This window comes from Penicillium vulpinum (assembly GCF_028829585.1).
Source record: "Penicillium vulpinum strain IBT 29486 chromosome Unknown utg000001l_segment0_segment0, whole genome shotgun sequence".
NCBI classification, from domain to species: domain Eukaryota; kingdom Fungi; phylum Ascomycota; class Eurotiomycetes; order Eurotiales; family Aspergillaceae; genus Penicillium; species Penicillium vulpinum.
Genome location: NW_026643241.1, coordinates 3,714,641 through 3,734,055, shown reverse-complemented (window position 1 = coordinate 3,734,055; position 19,415 = coordinate 3,714,641). Strand labels below are relative to the sequence as shown.

The following is a 19,415-nucleotide window of genomic DNA, read 5'->3' as shown; positions in this document are numbered from 1 at the left end:
AATGCATGAGAAAGCATGCCATGCAATATCATCCTAGTATCTGCGGACATAGACCCGCTGACCTGCTGTATTCTTTGAGCTGCATTTTTTTTATGTACTTCTACTGTTATCTTTAATTCAAGACCTGCGAATCAGCCTTGGAAATGTATATGAGTAATTTCTATTGTAGATCATACCCCTGTTAAGGGTCTACACGTGACCACCCCATGTCTGGCGATCGACACATCTCGACCCAAAGCTTAAAACAATTGCGTGTCTGAAAATCCCCCTGTCTTCAAATTGAACACCATGTTATGAACTTTTTCCTTTTTTGATCCTTCATATTTCATTCCTTTGATTTGTTCTTTTCAGTCGTATGCTCAGAGCATGACCAGTCATTCCTTTTATTGAACATCAACCCCGTTTCGTCCGGGGTCGAGCCACCTTGTCACTTAATTTAGTCTTGCTGTCAAGCTAAACCAAACATGACATTCGCCTACCCACGCAACACGGGCGCTTCTTCCCTTCCCTCCTTCAACCAAAATCAGTCGTCAACATCGCAAAATATTCTCAGTCGCGCCTGGGACTGCATTCCCTCAGCAAAACAATGGCTGCCCGGGAGTGTTATTCGGGAAATGGGCAGAAACCAGGAGAGTGAGGGGATCAAGGCAAGAACAGTTAACCTTGTCAAACGTATCTTTACGATACCCAACGCCATTATTTTGCTGTGGATATTCTCGATTCGGTGGGGTGAACGGACGGTATTCCAAGACAGCATCAACCAATGCCTTTGGGATAGCTGGGAAGAATGGGTAAGTTGGGAGTGGCATACCTGTCGCAACTCATTCTGCTTGCCTTATTTGGTACTAACAATTGGATGTCTCTCTAGCCTCAAGGCGCCACACCACACCACATTGCCTTTATCGCCGACCCCCAACTCGTTGATCCCCACACTTACCCCGGTCGACCATGGCCTGTGTCGACGTTGACGGTCAAATACACCGACCAATATATGCGACGGTCATTTTCTTTGATACAAGATTTCCTCGAGCCGGACTCAGTGCTGTTTCTTGGTGACCTTTTCGACGGTGGTAGAGAATGGGCCACGGCTACAACTAGCAGCCCCGAACAGCGGTGGAAGAAGTACAAGGACACCTTTTGGAAGAAGGAGTACAAGCGATTTGTTAAAATCTTCTTGGACCCGTGGGTAACATCCGTGAAGCCACCTGTCGATGGACGAGGGCGCAAAATGATTGCTAGTCTACCTGGCAATCACGATCTTGGGTTCGGTAACGGCATCCAGGAACCCGTCCGTGATCGATTTGAGTCCTTCTTTGGAAACCCCAACCGCGTCGATGTTATTGGGAACCACACCTTTGTTTCAGTAGACACTCCCTCGCTGAGCGCGATGGACCAGCCTGATCCGTTGACGGGTAGTTCTCCGACCGCCAGCGATGAAAACCGTCTCCAGCGCCCGATCTGGAAAGACGCAGATGACTTCCTGGATAAGATGGCTATTTACAAGGCCAAGGCAGAGACGGACGAACTGCGAACGTTCCAAAACCAGAGTGAAGGGCATAATGTGTTCGATTATCGTATTGTTGACGCTGTCGAGCCTAACATCCACCAAAAGCCCCAGTCAGCAGGCGTTGGGCTTCCTACTATTATTCTCACTCACGTCCCTCTCTACCGCAAGCCAGCGACTCCCTGTGGTCATCTCCGCGAACACTACCCGCCAACTCCATCAGACGAGGAACTGACAGAGGACGAACCTAACTCTCTGAGAATTGCCGGAGGATATCAGTACCAGAATGTCCTCACGCAGACCATTTCCACCGAATTGGTTTCCAAGGCAGGACCCAACGTCGTCCAGGTGTATTCCGGCGACGATCATGACTACTGTGAAGTGTCCCATCGGGAATTCAACGGCTCGCCCGATGAAATTACAGTGAAAAGCATTTCCTGGGCGATGGGAGTGCGTCGCCCGGGCTTTGTGCTCACCAGTCTGTGGAATCCAATCGACCCCAAGACTGGCAAAGCGATCCAAGACGGATCACCACCCACTATCCAAAACCACCTCTGTCTCCTCCCCGACCAGCTGGGCATCTTCCTCTATTACCTTACTATCCTCGGCCTTAGCGCCTCCATCCTCCTCCTCCGTTCTATATACTGCGTCCTCTACACCCCAGAACCATCCCCATCCGGCGCCATTCTCCCCCTCACCGAGCGCCGCTCTCTCCCACATCACCAGCACCAGACCTCCGGTGCGTCCAGCTCTACCCCCTCATCGGCGGGTGGCTTGGCCAGTCGCAATGGCATGGCAGCCTTCCCCCGCTACCCCGGCGCTAAATCCCCGCAAGATCCTTATCGGGGTATAGACGATGACTTTGGAGGCGTTACTTCCAAGGAGAAGGCTGCATGGCGTCCCGCCTTGGCTACCGGTCCCCGCTCCACGGTGTCCCTCATCGCCCGGGATCTGTACCATTCTATTAAGTTTGTGGCGCAAGTGGTGCTGATTGTGTATTTCATCCTGATCTGGCGCTGGTAGCTAGTCCAGTCTTTTTTTTTCAGCGAGCATCAAAACATAATAGACAAGCATTTTGCCGGAGCATGCCGAATTTGGGCGTAGTCTTAGTGTGATCGTGTGACCTTTTCCTAGCACCCCGGGATAACAATAGGGAAAAAGTACGGGCTAGAGCTCAAAATGCTACATTGAAATACTCCACTTCTTGGCAAAACCACCTGACCGGCACGTTTTTATTCAAAGAGCCCGATACCGACAGTCAAGTGTCGCCGACGATTCGCCGGGACTGACTAACCTCGGGAAAGCTCCGGGGACTTCGGGCTGTCTGTCCAATCCGCGACTCGGGAAAAATAGCTGCACGGGACCCGTTGAAGCTTTTTGCTTAATTTTTCCCCGAGATTGTTTTGGGCCTTGGAATAGTGAGACTTGGGGAAATTAGTGTCTTTTTCCATGCTTTTTCTCTCAAATTGTACGCCGGTGAACACCATATTCTGATCATTCCTGGTTACGGAAATCTTGGGGTATGCAATCCATGTCTGGGGAAATTTGGAGGGGAAAAGATGAGGATTTGAATTTACAATATACTATCCAGTCTAAATAATATTTTGTACTATATTGTATGTGATCTAGGAACTCAACTAGTTACTCTATACCAATGACTCAACTAATTTCAGATATAAAACCCATAGAATCATGTGAGAGAGAAAAATCCCGCTTCCTTTTCCCCCAGATGCGGCACGCCGATTACCGATCGGCATTGTCTCAACTCGGGTCTCCCCCGTTTTCGGCTGTCATGTGGTATGTAACTATTTTTGTAACACAAATATTATATAAACGCAATACTATGTAGTATGTACATTTCATACATTTTACTAGTATATCTATAACATTGTAGTTTTTGTATCGTATGTAGATACAATGTTCAGGGCAAAACCTTGGGAAAAACCTGGGGGAAAAACAAAGTCGGTTCGGCGCGAAAGCCAATTTTCCGATGACAAAGTAAGACACTAACTGCATTTGGCATCTCCACAGACTAGTCCTCCCCAAAACATCCAGATGTCCGAATGGATGGGGTGGGGGGAATATGCTATTCTGGGGGGTTTTTCGCCTTCTATAGGCTTGGGGCTGTTTTCGGCAATTTGTTGGCATATTTCCCCCATGTGGTTTGGGGGTTTCATGGAGAAGTACAAATAGAAGACCATTGACCCCCAGGTTTTCACTTTCTTCATTACTCTACTTATTCTACTTCCTTCAACCTACTCTACTACTCTACTACTCTACTACTCTAATACTCTACCTACTCTACCTACTCTACCTCTTTCAACCCTTCCCTACTGTGATCTTCACACTCAACACATACACACTTAGATCAAACTTCCTTCCATCTGACCACATTCACAATGGGCTTCGCTTTGAAGAGGCCAGATGATGCCGTGGGCTCTGCTGCCCCGGCAATCATGATTGGATTGTTCGTTGCATTCGGTGGTGTTCTCTTTGGGTATGTACCTCACACATCTATACTCCTATTACTCCAGGTCTAACAAGCACCATCTAGATATGACACCGGTACCATCAGCGGTATCCTCGCCATGAAGAAATGGCGCGAGATGTTCTCGACCGGCTACATCAACCCCACAGACAACCTGCCTGATGTCACATCCTCAGAATCATCAATGATTGTCTCTCTGCTCTCAGCAGGCACATTCTTCGGTGCCCTCGGCGCCGCCCCCATCGCCGATAAATTCGGCCGCCGAATGGGCATGATCATGGAGTGCTTCGTCTTCGTCTTCGGTGTCATCCTCCAAACCGCCGCAACCTCCATCCCCCTCTTCGTCGCCGGCCGCTTCTTCGCCGGTCTGGGCGTCGGTCTTCTCTCTGCCACTATCCCCCTCTACCAGTCCGAGACAGCACCCAAATGGATCCGCGGTACCGTCGTTGGCGCCTACCAGCTCGCGATCACATTCGGTCTTCTCCTTGCTGCTATCGTCAATAACTCCACCAAGGACCGTGATGACACTGGGTGCTACAGAATCCCTATCTCCATCCAATTCGCCTGGGCTATCATCCTCGTCGTAGGCATGCTGCTCCTCCCCGAGACTCCCCGCTTCTTGATTAAGCAGGACCGCTACGAAGATGCCACTAAGGCCCTCGCTCGCGTCCGCCGCATGGACGTCAACGACCCCGCTCTCATTGCTGAACTCGCTGAAATCCAGGCAAACCACGAGTTCGAAATGCGTCTCGGAAAGGCTACCTACCTTGAGATCGTCCGTGGATCCCTTGGCAAGCGTCTGGCAACTGGTTGTGCTGTCCAGGGTCTGCAACAGCTCGCCGGTGTCAACTTCATCTGTATGTTTCCCCATTCCAACCAATGATCCTTTCAACACATCACTAACAAAACACAGTCTACTACGGCACAACCTTCTTCCAAAACTCCGGCATCCAAAACTCCTTCGTGATCACCCTGATAACCAACATCATCAACGTGATCTCCACATTCCCGGGTCTCTACATGGTCGAGAAATGGGGTCGCCGCCCCCTCCTCCTGTTCGGCGCCGTGGGAATGTGCGTCTCGCAACTCATCGTCGCGATCGTCGGCACAGCCATCAACTCCGAAGTCTCGAACAAGGTCCTCATCGCCTTCGTCTGCATCTACATCTTCTTCTTCGCCAGTTCCTGGGGCCCCGTTGCCTGGGTCGTGACCGGTGAACTGTACCCCCTCAAGGCTCGTGCCAAGTGTCTTTCCATCACCACCGCCACCAACTGGCTGCTCAACTGGGCTATTGCCTACGCCACGCCGTACATGGTCAACAGCGGGCCTGGAAATGCCAACCTCCAGTCTAAGGTTTTCTTTATCTGGGGTGGATTCTGCTTTATTTGTGCCGTGTTTGTTTACACTTGCATTTATGAGACTAAGGGCCTTTCGCTGGAGCAGGTTGATGAGCTTTATGCTAAGGTGCCCCGTGCTTGGAACTCGGTTGGATGGGTTCCTTCGGCAAACTATAATCTCGAGCAGCTTGAGATTGATGCTGGGGAGAAGAGGTCTGAGGGTGCTATGCATCTTGAGAGCGTTGAGGCCAAGACTGATGTTTGAGCTTGATGTTTTGGGATGTTTTTACGATTTTCTTTCTGGTTTTGTGGACGCTTGGGTCTGCTTTGAGCGCTTTTATTTTAACTCAATGGTTCTATGGGCTTGATTCTCTTATTTATTATTGTGATATCTATGGAATATGATGATTTTTATTTCAATCTGGTTTGAAATTCTTTATTCGTATCTTTAGAGTAAGAGAAATGCCGCATACATGGTTGGCTAGTTAATGTAGGCTATATGGGCATAATCCTTTTGTTTTTCCCCCTATAAGTGGTTCTTATGTGTGTCTTCTTTTCTCTTCTAAGAAAAGACCAATGATGCAGTCAACCCTATGGTATTACGAGCTAACAGAGAACCGGAAGAGAAGACACAGAGGGAGACTAAGGAAGGAGCCTTCACACTACAAGCAAATAAACAGGCAGTCTAGCCTGAGGTGTCAGGCAACAACCAGGCGCCCAACGTTTTCTACATGAATACCAGAGCTTAAACAATTATACATAGATCTAGTAATACCGAGATAGATCAAATCCAGGATGCTCTGCAATATACAGAAACTCGATCTACTAGCTACTAATAATGAATTCAAAGTACTACATAGTAATAATAATCGTATCATGCATGACGATACCACGCAGATACAGGCACTGTAGCTGCATAAATCGTCTGTATCGGCTACTATTTCCTACATGAACATAGCACATAATGTATCAATTGACCCAAGTGATTGGACCACTTGCAGAATCCATTCATTCCATTGTTTTGGTGTGTATGCTCCTACCTATAAGTGTACATTTTGGAAACCAATACCCCCAAACCCATCACCATCCCTCTATTCTTTCTACTTGATGGCAAGTCTTGTTTCCTCACTCCAGCATTACAATGGCCGCGCATGAAAATTTCCAGTCTCACGAGGACTCCTCTCTCGAGTCAGGTGGAAGTGATTCGAACTCAGCACTACTTCCTCGCGCCGAACCTTGGAACTACCAGTCCGGAGAATCTTCCTCGTTTCTGGGAGGGCAGATTTGCAATTCTCGGAATTGGCTAATCGCTCTCAATGTTCTTCTGTTTCTTGTTACCATAGGCCTGTCGGCTACTGGCATATTTTCTAGGATTACAGAGGATTGTCATTGCAGTACAGACTCGTGGACAACCAAGTTCGAGGAAGACCGTGAGGACAAAACCCTTCTCTCGCAAAAAAGGCTAAAAAAAGGAACCGGCTAACCAAGAGTTTTCTAAACCATAGTGCAATATACAAGCCGGGTTACATTCCAACCTCATTCATATTTCGGCGGACCACCATCAAACAGGACAGATGAGATGTGGAAACGGCTTTCTCCCCGTGAGTGCAACCTTTCCTTTCAGTTAAGAAATATGATCAAAACTAACCAATTATCTATCAGCTGGTGATGGTATCATCGAACTTCCAATCGCAGCCGCAAAGAACCTCCCCGAGTCCCTACCCGCCCCAAATAACCCAGAGACAGCACTAGTCTACGGCGTATCAGTCTTTCACCAGCTACACTGTCTGGTACGAATTTCAAATTTGGATTATTCATAACGGATCCTCCATATTCATAAAATATTTAACCATTCGTGTAGAACTTCCTCCGATTCGCCTATTACCCCTCCTCCTTGCAAGACATGGACGCAGAAGAAGTCGTCTTCCACCGCGACCACTGTCTTGACTATATCCGACAGGCTCTCATGTGCCATGCAGACCCTACTTTCGAGCCAATGACCCAGGTAGGAATCAACGGTATGGGAGCGACCCATCAGTGCCGAGATTTCGATAAGATCTTTGCTTGGGCGTATGAGCATCGGTCGAATAAGGTGTATGGATCGGGGTATACTGGTGGCAAACTTACGCACACACCTGCCGACAGGAATGATTTCGATGAGAGTCTGCATGCTGGACATGGTCATTGAGAAAATAGATCTATAGGCTCGGCTGGAATTTCCTATGTGGTTAGGTTTAGTATCTGAGAATGTGAAATGGGAAATTCGAGGTTCTAAACTTGCAATATTTGCCGAATTAAATACAGTAATAATTATCTCGAGTGTATATAGTATTTTTCTTTAGTTCCTTGCGTCCTGCAATCGTAGCGTCTTATAATATTTATGTAGTCTACTGCATTAGGACATTTCATATCTGGAAATCTGGAAGCCCTTGCCTTGGACATAACTTACACAGTATCAATTGGGCGCGTAACTCAGTTGGTAGAGTGTTCGCTTTGCATGCGAAAAGTCCAGCGTTCGAATCGCTGCCCGTCCATTTCATTTTTTTTTCCCGCAAGGAAGAATAGTGGGGCATTTTTCACTACCGCGGGTTATTCTTGTTGGAAATATCTACCAAGCAGACTTCATCTCAAGTATGAACCGTCGATTCTATATGTACGGTCTTTTTTGGTCGGGCGTTTGTCTATGTATGACTCTTTAGGCCAAAGCAACGTTTCGGGCAATATGTCGGTCAAACATGCATTTACGTAGTGATTTTCTACGGTCGGGCTCTTTTGTACGTAGTTCCACAGCTTAGCCCTGGAGTCCGTCTAGACCACTTGGGAGGTTGGAGGCATTCGGGTAGGAAAGGCCCTACACCTTTGCCTGGTGTCTTTCTGCGACATTGAACCAGTACAACAACAATATAGCATACATGTGCATATGCATGTCATCTAATCTTCACAAAAGCTAAACTCCAGTCTAGTCAAAGATCGGCACTGCACATCTCCTCTGGCCAGATCTATGAATATTCACAAGTGACTGCGTTTTGAGACCCCCTACATATGTTGCATTCAATGTGGTATTTCACCGAATATGCCATGAAACCTGCGGTGTCTCTGTCTTCCCCGCATATCGTCCGCAATACCGTCCGCAATACCCCTTGTTTTCTCTCTGTGTGTCTTGCCTGTGCTTTATTCCGATGAGGTCTGACGCAACTGGATTAGCCAAGGAGAAATGAGGCAGTTCTAAGTAGCAATGACCTGAAAATGCAAAATTAGTATCTTACCAATATTGCTGCAGCTCTTACTCATTTGGCTCCTCTATTCGGCACAACTCCCTTTTTCTTTCGCTCTGATTCTCTACTTTCTTTGCGGACTAACATCATGCGGGCTTCGAATCTAAGAGATTCCGATTTGAAATACCGAGAAATAAACCACAACGACGGAGAAGATATACCACCTCCAGTGCCTGAAGACCATAGGCATTGGAATCTTCTCCTATACATTGTGATCTCAATCCTTGCAACTGGGTGGACTACGACCACAGTTCTCTGTTGGAAATTATCTACTACAGCACCCGCAATTAATGGCAAGTTCCCGCTCGGCACGCTCACCCCTATTCCAGAGGATGTGTTTAAACCAGTGAGGAGGGTATTTCAACCCGATGACAGATATATTGGAAATTCGAGAGAGGTAGATCACCATTGGGATGAGCTAGTAGCTGGTGAGATGATAAAACTCTTCCCTTCACATTGGCTTGTTTACTCACATTTTTAATTACAGGTCATGATGCCGTCTAGATCGAGGACCCTGACAGGTGGGGGTTGCCCGAGGGCATCGTCGCGCCATTCGATCATCCAAACGAAACCGATCCCCCAAAACACGATTTCTACGTGATCTCAATCCTTCACCAGCTTCACTGTTTAGTGCGTTTGAGACTGGCATATCTGAATTAAAGATTTTTCTAACGCTAAATAACAGAACATGGTTCGCTTTCAGTTCTGGCAGGCTCGGGACGGTGTCGACCTCGATACCGAACACGATGCGGTCAAATGGAATCTACATGTCCTGCATTGCTTTGAATATCTCCGGCAAGCGATCTCGTGTGGAGGAGATCTCATAATAGAGGGATCAAGTCCGATCAAAGTTGGAAATGGTAAATTCAACCCTTTTTTGTTATGTATTATTCGAACTAATCTAATCCTTTGATTTCTACAGGGCATGCTACTTCGGTTACTGGCTGGGGAGTTCAGCATGACTGTATTGATTTCGAGCTACTGCGTCAGTTTCAGATTGAACAGGAGAGAAAATACAATCTGACCTGGCAGCATGATTTCCTTGGCTGATAGTGAGGAATCAAGGCTGGCTCTTTGTATGGGTGGTAGTGCCGAGGCTGAGTTGGCAGCTCATCAGGCAAGGCAGTCGATCTACAAAAATTATAATATTGAAGCAGGCTACTAGAATTCAGTTAAATTTCTTTGTCCCATCATATCTGATATCCAATCCGCACTTCTTTCTTCGGGTAGATGTACTACGCGTGCTGTGTACTGATAGCACAATTCTTGAGCAATCAAACGATGCCTAGGGTTCTTTTTGTATAATATTTGCCCAGAATTAAATTAAGGTGTCTTGATTGAAAGATATGATGTATCAGTTGTTTTTTTCCCCCATATTTAATTTAAGTAATCTTATACGTAAATCATGCTAAGAGGGTTGTAATTCCTGGGTCCTTCGGTGCTTCCGATGCTATTGAGATCATTTTCTTGGGAACAGATGTGTCCCACCTGGGCATATTGATCTATTAATAAATGCGGTTGCATAATTATAAGCTGAATTATAGTCTTAACCCAATTATCCCAGTACTTTATGCAGAACCCGAAATGTTATATGAGATTTGATTTAGAAATGAAGACAGATCAATTTAGGTACACACAATATCCCACTTCCATTGCAATCAAAAAATAATTTTTTCCTTGGCCGACCCAGTTTGGCTACGCGACCTCGGGCTTTGCAAGCTCTTCAAATTCTCGCTTCGAGGAGGAAGACCACACCCAGGCCGGCTCCGGCTTTGTAGACCCTTCAATCTCTCTCTTGGAGGATGAGGACCAGACCCAAGCTGGCTCTGGCTTTGTAGACACTTCCACCTCTCTCTTGGAAGATGAAGACCAAACCCAAGCTGGCTCCGGCTTTCCAGACCCTTCCACCTCTCTCTTGGAGGATGAAGACCAGACCCAGGCCGGCTCCGGTTTTCCAGATCCTTCGACCTCTCGCTTTGTAGCCTCGGGATTGATAGTCAACCCACTGACTACTGCAGCTAATGCAACAGCCAGGACTGTCTGAGCGATACTGAACCTCATATCGAAGACTAGATATAATTAGCCTGTGTATACTGGGTGTAAATCTAACCGGGTAGCTTTGATATCTCACAATTATTCGTAGGCTGGAAGTTGGAAGGTTGAAATGTGTTTGGAGATTTTGAAGTTCGATTGACGTCGATGAAAAATAGATTTTAGGTGGTTAAGATGCCAAGTATTTATAGGGAATTGATATGCGCATCTTTCCCTATAGATTCTCGTACCCCTTTGAATAATGCCCCCGTTTGGATGGCATTACAGGTTAGGAAGTTCCTAGCGAGTTCAATGAGACTGGGTGGGCCATTTTCGATGGGATTCCCCTTTTTTTAGCCAAATACCACTATTTAGGGTTGAAAAGTATTGAATATTTAGAAAAAGAATATACCATGCCGTTGGTATGAAATATCAAATACCAAATAGTAATAATCTACACCGTATCACAGCTCCAAGCCACCTCGAAAGCTCCGGCCTAGAGCCCCGGGGCCTCGTCCCGCCTAAAGCTGAGGGTTACGTGTACTTCATTCCGATCATGAAAGATTGCATATTCTTACCGATTCCCGCGCCAATCTACTTTACAGATCTATCATGCATGCTAGATCTCATGCCTTTCCTGGTCCCATTCCCTGTATACAACCGCAGCGACTCCTTGCCCCGATGAAACAATTGACCGATTGAGCCGAAGATAAGGTGGCTGGCAGTGAATTAGTCGATAAAATTGTTTGAAAAAGTCTTATGGAGTAAAATGTGATAGAAGTGACTTGCTTTTGCTAGTGGTTTGTATATAAAGTACCAGCAATTAGGAATTTGCAACTGATTTTCAGGCAGGGAGGAGCGCTACTTCCTCTGCGGCCACGAGCGGGCTGTCTCCGACTTTTCATCTTTTGCATCCGTAGTTGCCTCATTGATCAGAAATTGCCTTGAAATGCATCAAGCTAGGGATTGCTAATTAAATATGTTATCGCTTTATGGAAGTAGTGGAACATTCCCTTAGATCGTACAATCGTATCTACGATTTATAGATCCTAAATATGCACCCAAATTACAGTAAATGCCAGTAGTGCTCACCGATATTTCTGTTCAGTGGGATGGTAATACCTAGTAATCCACTAGTATTTATCAATAGGCCCTTGTGCTGTCCCTGCTCAAGAGATCTATTACATGCAGGTCCCAAGGAAGGAACTTCTGCCCATTTCAAGGGTGTTCCCCAAGAACAGAAACATTTCTTACTCTGAGACGCATTCGATGATTGCTGCTTAATTTTCCTAAATACAACCCTTTCCACTCAAATTTCATTATAATTTTACTCTAAGCATTGTCGGTCAACCAAAAAATGAAACTTCCAAGTATACTGTCATCAAGCTTGTCCAGAGGTTATACACTTAGAGGTGTATATAATGAGAAGCATCCGAATTTCAATGATGACAGATCTACCTCTGGTGAAACTTTGCTGGGAGAAACTAGGATTCAATATCGTGTATCCAAAAGACTTTCCAGGGCATATCTTATTCTTCTGCCCGTAGTCTTTGGACTGGGAATTGTTCTAGGGTTTACTAGTCTGTCATTCTTTGAGACCCCTGGATTTATTTCGGGACAGCATCTACAGACCCCCATACCCAACGAGATCTTTAAGCAGCGATTGAAAATACCGTTTGTGCCAGACGACAAATACTATGGCAGTGGCGATGCCGCCAATAATGCCTGGAAAGACATCACGAGCGGTAAGCTGATTTATCCTCATCCCACCAGGGATAAATGTGGTTGGCAAAAGAAAGCTAATTTTCAACTCCTAGGAGGTGATTCCATCTGGCTGAAAAATCCATCAGATTATGGCTTACCCAAAGGTATTTCTGATCCTTTGAATACGGATAACACGGATGAGCGGTTCTATGTCTTGTCAAATCTCCACCAACTTCATTGTGTCGTAAGTCAGACAGTGGTTCTAAGAAAGAAATCGAACTTGCGGTATTTCAATGATTCTGACTGGTTACTATTCATTAGAATGTTGTTCGAAAACGTTTTCGCCACTATGAGTCTCACATTGGACAACCCGTCAACGAATCAGAGGCGATTTTTGCAGCCTGGACAGAGCATACTGACCACTGCTTTGAATATCTCCGGCTTTCTATTACATGTGGAGACTTCTTAGTTTTAGAACCTGCCAGTCCACCGGGGACATCGCCAGAGCTGACAGCTGGCGGTCTGGGATGGGGGGTAGTTCATGAGTGTATTGACTTTGACGCGTTACGGAAATGGCAGGCTGCCAAGAGGCAGGAATCTAAAGAGTCAATACTTTAGCCTATATTTGCCTTGTTAGAAAAGATCCAGGTCTAGGCTGCCTATTAATTTTTACCTATCTACAGCATTATAATACAGTAGACGTCTATAACATGTTCTAAAATGTGGCATTATTCTAAGGTTTTATTACATATGCACTAAGCTGCCTGAAGAACTTGAAAGAAGGCTTGTTTTATCTATCCCTGCCAATATTTAGCCTACTTTCCTCTCATTGTTGCAATATAAACCTCTATCTTTCGCATTTTTTAATACTAATAACCTCAGGTGCGTACTTGAGATGTGGCCATGTTTTGTGATGTGTCGCAAAAAATAACTACTTTTATGCTGTTAAGATTAATAACATTGAAATTACCAGTTAATGCACGGGGAATAATGGATAGCAGCACGAACCGAAGCCACGATGATCGAAGCGATCGATTCCACTCTCATAAAGCTTCGAATGAGATCTCATGTACGTACATAGATGTATGTACTGCGATAAGTGGGGGTTATGTATACATCCCTCATGCTGCAAGGGTTGAGATCTAGATGTCTTTTTAGAGGCCTGTTTAGATGCCTTCTTAGGATAACCAGTCACAAACTGTACAATGTAATAAAAGAGAAAATTTCTACGAAATGGCGTTTGATTTATAATATCCATATGATTGTAAGTACTTAATTAATTAATCCTTATACTATAATATGTTACAAATCACGTAGATGGCCAATGTTCTGCTGGCAATAAAAGCCGATAGGACCAAAGTCCTCAGTGTCATTACCAGTCAGACCCCTGACGTTAATCCAAATAACGAGAATCCGCAATCTCCATTACAGATTATGATTTTAAAATCAATATAAAATAGGCCCAAGGTCAGATGATGTAATCTAGAGAGCGCATGGAGCACGAAAACCAATTGACTACTCGCCAGTTGGTAGTACAGCCAGGAATCTCTACTGGCGTTTTTTAATGTCACAAGTCTCACTCCTGCTAATTACTTCATCTCTGAGAACTTAGCTTTTAGGCCAGTTTATTGCTAAATAAGCACCTATGTTGTCTTCGTTCAAGGCATCTCCCACGTTCTCGATTGAAAGCAGACGCCTCCAAATCTCCTACTTTTTACATGACTCCCCCGAGCACTGTCTTTTCCTGGTAAAACTATGGAACACCAATGAGTTTATGAAAACATGCCGCCGCACCGGTATTGATACGGCAGAAAAGACCTCCAATTTCCTTCGCAACCGCGTCCACGCCGACTACGCCCGGAACAACTAAGGCTTGTTTCTAGTCTCGTCAAAGCCGCATGAGTGCGCATCTTTGGCTGAAAGCACCTCTATCGGCTCCGTGTCATTGATGCAAGGCAAGCCATCAAATGATTACCTGGTGCCTGACATTGGATATGCCTTTCTGCCTGAAGAGGCTGGAAAGGGGTATGCCACCGAAGCTGCACTTGCGTTGCTGGAGTATGCGAAGAGGAAACTGGGAGTTGATTCGGTATTTGGATTATGTGGCAAAGATGATAGTCACAGTGCGAGATTGTTGGAGAAGATTGGGCTCGAGTTTCGAGGACAGAAGAAATTGAAAGTTTTTGGAGGGAAGGAGAGTGCTGTTTTTGCGCTTCCTATAATGAGCCAGGATCTGACGTTGTACGGGTTAGACGATTGAGAATAAAGACCCCAGCACTGTGCTGTGAGCTAGAGTGCCTTATAAACATATTCGGTTTGCAATATGACTAAGGTCTGAAATCTATCCATACATGCGCGAAGAGAAAAGGAGAGTAGAGACCAGGTTACATGCTCTCCAATCTCTAAGAATTGTTGAAGGTTGGCGATAATTCATAATAAGTTACCAACAAATCCAAAAGATCAGTTCCTAGGTTTCTGCTGAACATCTTCACGATCAATGTTAGCTGAAATGATTGCACCAAGGACTTTGAAATCGAGACTGTTACCAAGGGAATGAGTGGCATACTCGAATATCTTTGGACGACGTCGTCGTCTGGCTCAACAGTCGGCCTCTCCACTCTCCTTCCAAAATTAGATGGAAAGATTGAATCGCGAGTCCTGCACATCAACGAGCAATTTGAGGAACTACGAAAAATGAAAGTAATCAAAGGAAGAAAAATAATCCTCACTCGAAAATCCAAATAGCCTACCGCCTACCGTGGATGGGCGATGTCGCAGTCTGACTTCAACCGAACACGAGATATGGAAGAAAGAGAAAAATGAATTTGGTTCCTAATATTTAGTTCCTAATATCTAACCCCCCAAACAGATCCCAAAAAGCAACCATCCAGTCTAATCATCGTCGACAGTGCAGCGGGAGAAAGAAGCCCCAGCATCTTCAATCATCACTCCAACAAAGTTGTCTTTGTAGTCGGTAACAACGCGGTACTTGCCGGGTACACCGCCTATTACAATTTTCAGTCTCGATCCAACAACCATAGTCTCCATGACTTACCAGTCCAAGTTCCACCTTCAATGATAGGATACTCGCGCAGGTCCTTGGTGACACCCTCAAAGACCTGGCCGTTACCACTCTTGTTACCGAATTTGTGCGGGTAGCCGCCGACACCACGGTTATCGAACTTCTTGCACTCCTTGAATGCATTGCCGACAGAGTCCTTAGAGAGAGTGACGCCGTCAGAGCACGTAGCGCTACCGACCTTCTTCTTCTTGGCGCGGGTGGCTAGATCGTCGACAGTGTTGTCGGTGGAGTCCGCAGGGATCTCAGTCTCAGTCAGATGGACGCTGCCCTACTCGTTGTTACCATTCTCCTCTTTCTCTTTGACAGGGTCAGGTTTGGTGTTTGCGACACGCGTACAGGCCGTGTAGGCACCGCCGACGGTTGTGCCAGTATGCTGCATCACACCGCGGAAGTCACCACGGTTGTCCTTGTAGTCTGTGACCACACGGTACGCGCCAGGTACACCTGCACTCACTATTCAACTTGGGTCACAGTCTTTGCTGTTTGAGAAACTTGCCGCCGGTGTACTTTCCACCCACGATGATGGGGAATTCCCGCAGATCGGTGCTATCGGGGATATTGTTGAATACCTTTTGGTAGTTGCTCTTGTTGCCAAAGTGGGCTGGATACTTGCCTACTTTGCCGTCGTCATGTGTTTGGCACTCGTGCAGAGCCTCGCAGATGTCATGTTCAGACAGGGTGGTGCCGTCGGGGCAGTGGAAGTCGCTGAGTTTGGCGCGCTTGCTCAGCTCGGGGAGGGGAGAGGCATGGGCCAGAGCCACCAGTCCGTAGAGGACGATGGATTTTAGGTCAAAGAGCATTTCGAGAGGCTGGTGCTTTGGACAATAGTTTAGAAGAAGAATAAGACTTGTGGGTAGGAATAGATTGCGTTGATGCTGCTGCTGCTGATGAGAGATTTGGCGATATTCTCATAGCTTTTTATGTCCAGGTTCATGTAGATCATCTCCATTCTAACTTGTGTCTAAACTCGGAACACTGATGGAACGTCTCATGATCGACAGCTTAGGTGAGATGTGTTCAATATTGTGGGCTGAGCTGCATCCATGATTTGACCCCCAGGCTCAGTGAGATGGCCTCAATATTCACGGCTAATGTGCACTGCATGATTAGGCGTCTAGGATTGGTAGAAATACTACCTACCCAGCTAAGAATATGGTTGATGCCTCGCCCTGCTGCGAGGAACCGGGCGAGAATCACGCTAATGCACATGCAGGTACTTGCTTCTTTTGCTGATAATACCAGTACTCCTCAAGTATTCCTAATCGATTAGAAGTATGTAGCTTACAGCATCTTGGGTATTTAAGTAGTTGTGTTAATCTGAAAGAATACCGTACTTATTACGAGTGGCTTGCATTAGGGTAGTTCTCGCCTGGGTGTCGTAGGGTTGGGGCTAAGAGTGGGAGCTGTGGGGACTGGGTCATGAGGGAGCTAAGACTTGGGGCTGGGAGTTGGGGCCGGGAGTAAGCGCTAGTACAAGCGCCACAAGCCTAGGCTAGCCCCCGCAGCTTAGACGCTGAGTGTCGATGTCACCCAACACAGCCCACATCGTGCAGATCTCAATTATACCTCTTCCTTCTTTTACTTGCCCACTCGAATTTTCTACTTTCCACATTCTCCATCTCAAAAATACTTTCAATATACCCAAGAACACCTCCTTTCTTTGGTTACCTACACACACCCTCACTATGGGAAAAGAGAACTTCATCCGACAAATTGAGAACTCGGTTGAGTTCAAATTCCTCGATAAAGTACTAAAGGAAGAAGTCACGGCACAAGATGCAGTCCAAGACGTCATCAACATGACCATGAGTGCATTGTCCATTCATAATCCAGACAAACATAACGGGATCGGTCTCCCAGACTACAACGTCTCTCTTGCGGTAATGGAGCTCGCTCAACGCCTGGAACCACCCAAGCACACCAGGCTTGTTGAGTTTATATGTCATCTCCAGAAGAAAGCTCCTCTTGATCCATGTACGAGCGAACACCTGAAGGTCCAGGGCGATACCCTCTGGACAGATATGCCGTCGTTCGGCTATACGGAGCTTGAGACGTGGTACGAGTTTGGTGGCGATTACAAAGGTGATCCGATGTATTTTCCAGTTTAAACGGCCAAAACGCTAACGTATGTAGACCCATGTGATGGAGCTCTAGATTCTAAGCAACGAGAACGATGGGTGAATCTCAACGCTTTCCTCGCGCAGCTCACTCAGGCTGCAGAAATTCACTATCCACTTCCCAATGAAGAAGTGCGATACTTCGCCCTGGATAAATCACTGCGAGCAATCTGGAATATGGCAATGGCACTTGAGAACGAGGACCCTCCTGCATCGCTGGGAGATACGGCGGTGATGGAGGCCACTTGTCAGTGGTTTATCTACGCTGCGGGCCGACTGTGGGCGAATGTGCTCAATAGGCGCACGTATCCTGGGGCGGCTGGCGCTGGGCCAGGGAAGAGATACGGAGAGAAGGGCTGGACGGGCTATACCGAGGAGCGATGGGGAATCTGGGAAGAGGCACTGGATGAGGCTAGGGCTCAATGTCAAGATGAGCGGATGGCAAAGCTCATTGATGATGCTTTGGCGAGTCTGAGGAGGGCAATGGTGAATGAATAGCGCATAGACGCATTTAGTTTCAATGGACATTCATTTTTCGTTTTTTGTACGAAGTAGGATCATCCCGATCAGAGGTTCTTTCTTTTTCGCTATTCATATACTCAAGTCATGGCCACCTTATGGTCCCTTCCTATCCAAAATACCCTAGATCTTAAATACACAAAAACAAAAAAAGAATAACATACAACAGTGAGGACTCGCTGGTGGTCACCCACCCAACTCCTAACTCACCGGCGTGTGGCTTATACGCAGTCAATAGTCGGGTGGGTGCTGCCCGGGTGAGAAGTGGGTAAGCGCCGCTTTACGGTCGCGCGACCGGGGGTGACAAGGGTGAGTGCACTATAGACAGGGTGAGAATCGGGGTGAGAATCATTCCCAGTCGCGCGACCGCCGCACTGACCCTGAATTGACGCCCCGCTGAACTCAATCTAAATATTATGGACTACCGCATTCTATCTAAAACAGCTCTCAAGGCCTCGGTCTTTTGGTAACCTCCTTTATAATACCCACGAATTTGCTTAAAGATTAACAATAAGAGTAGCCTCAATCTACAGTAATATTCGAAATCGGGTTTACCTCCAATCTTTCTCTATTTATTTCCTAAGACCCCACGTATAGTGAGCTAGTCCGTATTAGGATAATACCGCGCTAGCCTTTGTATTGTTCTTGTACCTTCGATAAGCGCACCTTCCGGCAGCTATTCAAACTGAACTCTGGCTTGCTTATATATACTCCGAGTTCCACTAGTATAGTTATACGCGGATAGGCGAGGTTATATAACTCTCCAGGCCCTACCTCCGCGGGTCATGGATCATGTCTCTACATAGATACATCGAGTCCTGCGAACCTCATTGGGAGAGGTCATGACAATTCTAAATACTATCTAGAATCCTCCGCTTCTAGCGACGGTATGCGTACTATTTGTCTCGGGCTTGGCGATCATGGCCTGGCTATTCTGGGAATTTCGCAGGAATTATGTTTGGCTTATTAATCGTATTTTTATGTGAGTGTCGCGTATTAATGATACGAGATCTTTCCTAATTCTGTTAGCCCCACGCTTCTGAATGCATTAGCTGGATTTCTTACTACGATTGTTAGCCTATACACTGCTTATGATGGCGATTGGTCTATTATGGTACTTTTGACTGTGATTACCTCTGACCTATCCGTTGCCTGCTCCCTCATCCTGCTATATATCTATAAATTTGGCAAACTACAGAGACTGAAACGGGAACACAATCAGATGTTTCGCAACTACGAACATCCTCCCCATGTCCAAGAATTACCCACTCTTTATACGATGTTATTACAGAGAAATGGTATATTGGATATCCTGAAGGCTACAGTAATTCTAGCAGTTTTAAACTGAAGCTTTTCGT

The 19,415-nt window shown here is 46.2% G+C and overlaps 10 protein-coding genes across 10 annotated transcripts; 8 read left to right on the top strand and 2 right to left on the bottom strand.

Annotated features, from left to right (window-relative positions):
- Positions 1 to 464: 464 nt before the first annotated feature.
- On the top strand, positions 465 to 2,527 carry N7479_001349 (putative manganese ion homeostasis (Fr); the record flags this gene model as incomplete). Its single annotated transcript, XM_057249046.1, has 2 exons — positions 465 to 791; positions 869 to 2,527. 2 exons carry the CDS (start codon positions 465 to 467, stop codon positions 2,525 to 2,527), a joined length of 1,986 nt encoding a protein of 661 aa, XP_057113478.1.
- A 1,376-nt stretch (positions 2,528 to 3,903) lies between these two features.
- Positions 3,904 to 5,594, top strand: N7479_001348 (sugar porter family MFS transporter; the record flags this gene model as incomplete). Its single annotated transcript, XM_057249045.1, has 3 exons — positions 3,904 to 4,001; positions 4,059 to 4,849; positions 4,906 to 5,594. The coding sequence occupies 3 exons, from the start codon at positions 3,904 to 3,906 to the stop codon at positions 5,592 to 5,594; spliced, it is 1,578 nt and encodes a 525-aa protein (XP_057113477.1).
- A 1,314-nt stretch (positions 5,595 to 6,908) lies between these two features.
- Positions 6,909 to 7,517, top strand: N7479_001347 (oxidase ustYa family protein; the record flags this gene model as incomplete). Its single annotated transcript, XM_057249044.1, has 3 exons — positions 6,909 to 6,930; positions 6,992 to 7,119; positions 7,191 to 7,517. The coding sequence occupies 3 exons, from the start codon at positions 6,909 to 6,911 to the stop codon at positions 7,515 to 7,517; spliced, it is 477 nt and encodes a 158-aa protein (XP_057113476.1).
- A 1,175-nt stretch (positions 7,518 to 8,692) lies between these two features.
- Positions 8,693 to 9,654, top strand: N7479_001346 (uncharacterized protein; the record flags this gene model as incomplete). The annotated part of the gene is made up of 4 exons (XM_057249043.1): positions 8,693 to 8,959; positions 9,109 to 9,234; positions 9,290 to 9,464; positions 9,527 to 9,654. The coding sequence occupies 4 exons, from the start codon at positions 8,693 to 8,695 to the stop codon at positions 9,652 to 9,654; spliced, it is 696 nt and encodes a 231-aa protein (XP_057113475.1).
- Positions 9,655 to 10,299: 645 nt separating this feature from the next.
- On the bottom strand, positions 10,300 to 10,665 carry N7479_001345 (uncharacterized protein; the record flags this gene model as incomplete). The annotated part of the gene is made up of 1 exon (XM_057249042.1): positions 10,300 to 10,665. The coding sequence occupies one exon, from the start codon at positions 10,663 to 10,665 to the stop codon at positions 10,300 to 10,302; it is 366 nt and encodes a 121-aa protein (XP_057113474.1).
- Positions 10,666 to 12,080: 1,415 nt separating this feature from the next.
- On the top strand, positions 12,081 to 12,957 carry N7479_001344 (uncharacterized protein; the record flags this gene model as incomplete). Its single annotated transcript, XM_057249041.1, has 4 exons — positions 12,081 to 12,136; positions 12,157 to 12,380; positions 12,453 to 12,583; positions 12,661 to 12,957. 4 exons carry the CDS (start codon positions 12,081 to 12,083, stop codon positions 12,955 to 12,957), a joined length of 708 nt encoding a protein of 235 aa, XP_057113473.1.
- Positions 12,958 to 13,984: 1,027 nt separating this feature from the next.
- Positions 13,985 to 14,599, top strand: N7479_001343 (GNAT family N-acetyltransferase; the record flags this gene model as incomplete). The annotated part of the gene is made up of 2 exons (XM_057249040.1): positions 13,985 to 14,135; positions 14,223 to 14,599. The coding sequence occupies 2 exons, from the start codon at positions 13,985 to 13,987 to the stop codon at positions 14,597 to 14,599; spliced, it is 528 nt and encodes a 175-aa protein (XP_057113472.1).
- A 632-nt stretch (positions 14,600 to 15,231) lies between these two features.
- N7479_001342 (putative extracellular guanyl-specific ribonuclease) lies at positions 15,232 to 16,221 on the bottom strand (the record flags this gene model as incomplete). Its single annotated transcript, XM_057249039.1, has 4 exons — positions 15,232 to 15,344; positions 15,395 to 15,622; positions 15,704 to 15,874; positions 15,936 to 16,221. The coding sequence occupies 4 exons, from the start codon at positions 16,219 to 16,221 to the stop codon at positions 15,232 to 15,234; spliced, it is 798 nt and encodes a 265-aa protein (XP_057113471.1).
- Positions 16,222 to 16,944: 723 nt separating this feature from the next.
- Positions 16,945 to 18,036, top strand: N7479_001341 (DUF3632 domain-containing protein; the record flags this gene model as incomplete). Its single annotated transcript, XM_057249038.1, has 2 exons — positions 16,945 to 17,503; positions 17,555 to 18,036. The coding sequence occupies 2 exons, from the start codon at positions 16,945 to 16,947 to the stop codon at positions 18,034 to 18,036; spliced, it is 1,041 nt and encodes a 346-aa protein (XP_057113470.1).
- Positions 18,037 to 18,977: 941 nt separating this feature from the next.
- N7479_001340 (uncharacterized protein) lies at positions 18,978 to 19,405 on the top strand (the record flags this gene model as incomplete). Its single annotated transcript, XM_057249037.1, has 2 exons — positions 18,978 to 19,039; positions 19,087 to 19,405. 2 exons carry the CDS (start codon positions 18,978 to 18,980, stop codon positions 19,403 to 19,405), a joined length of 381 nt encoding a protein of 126 aa, XP_057113469.1.
- Between the last annotated feature and the right edge of the window lie 10 nt (positions 19,406 to 19,415).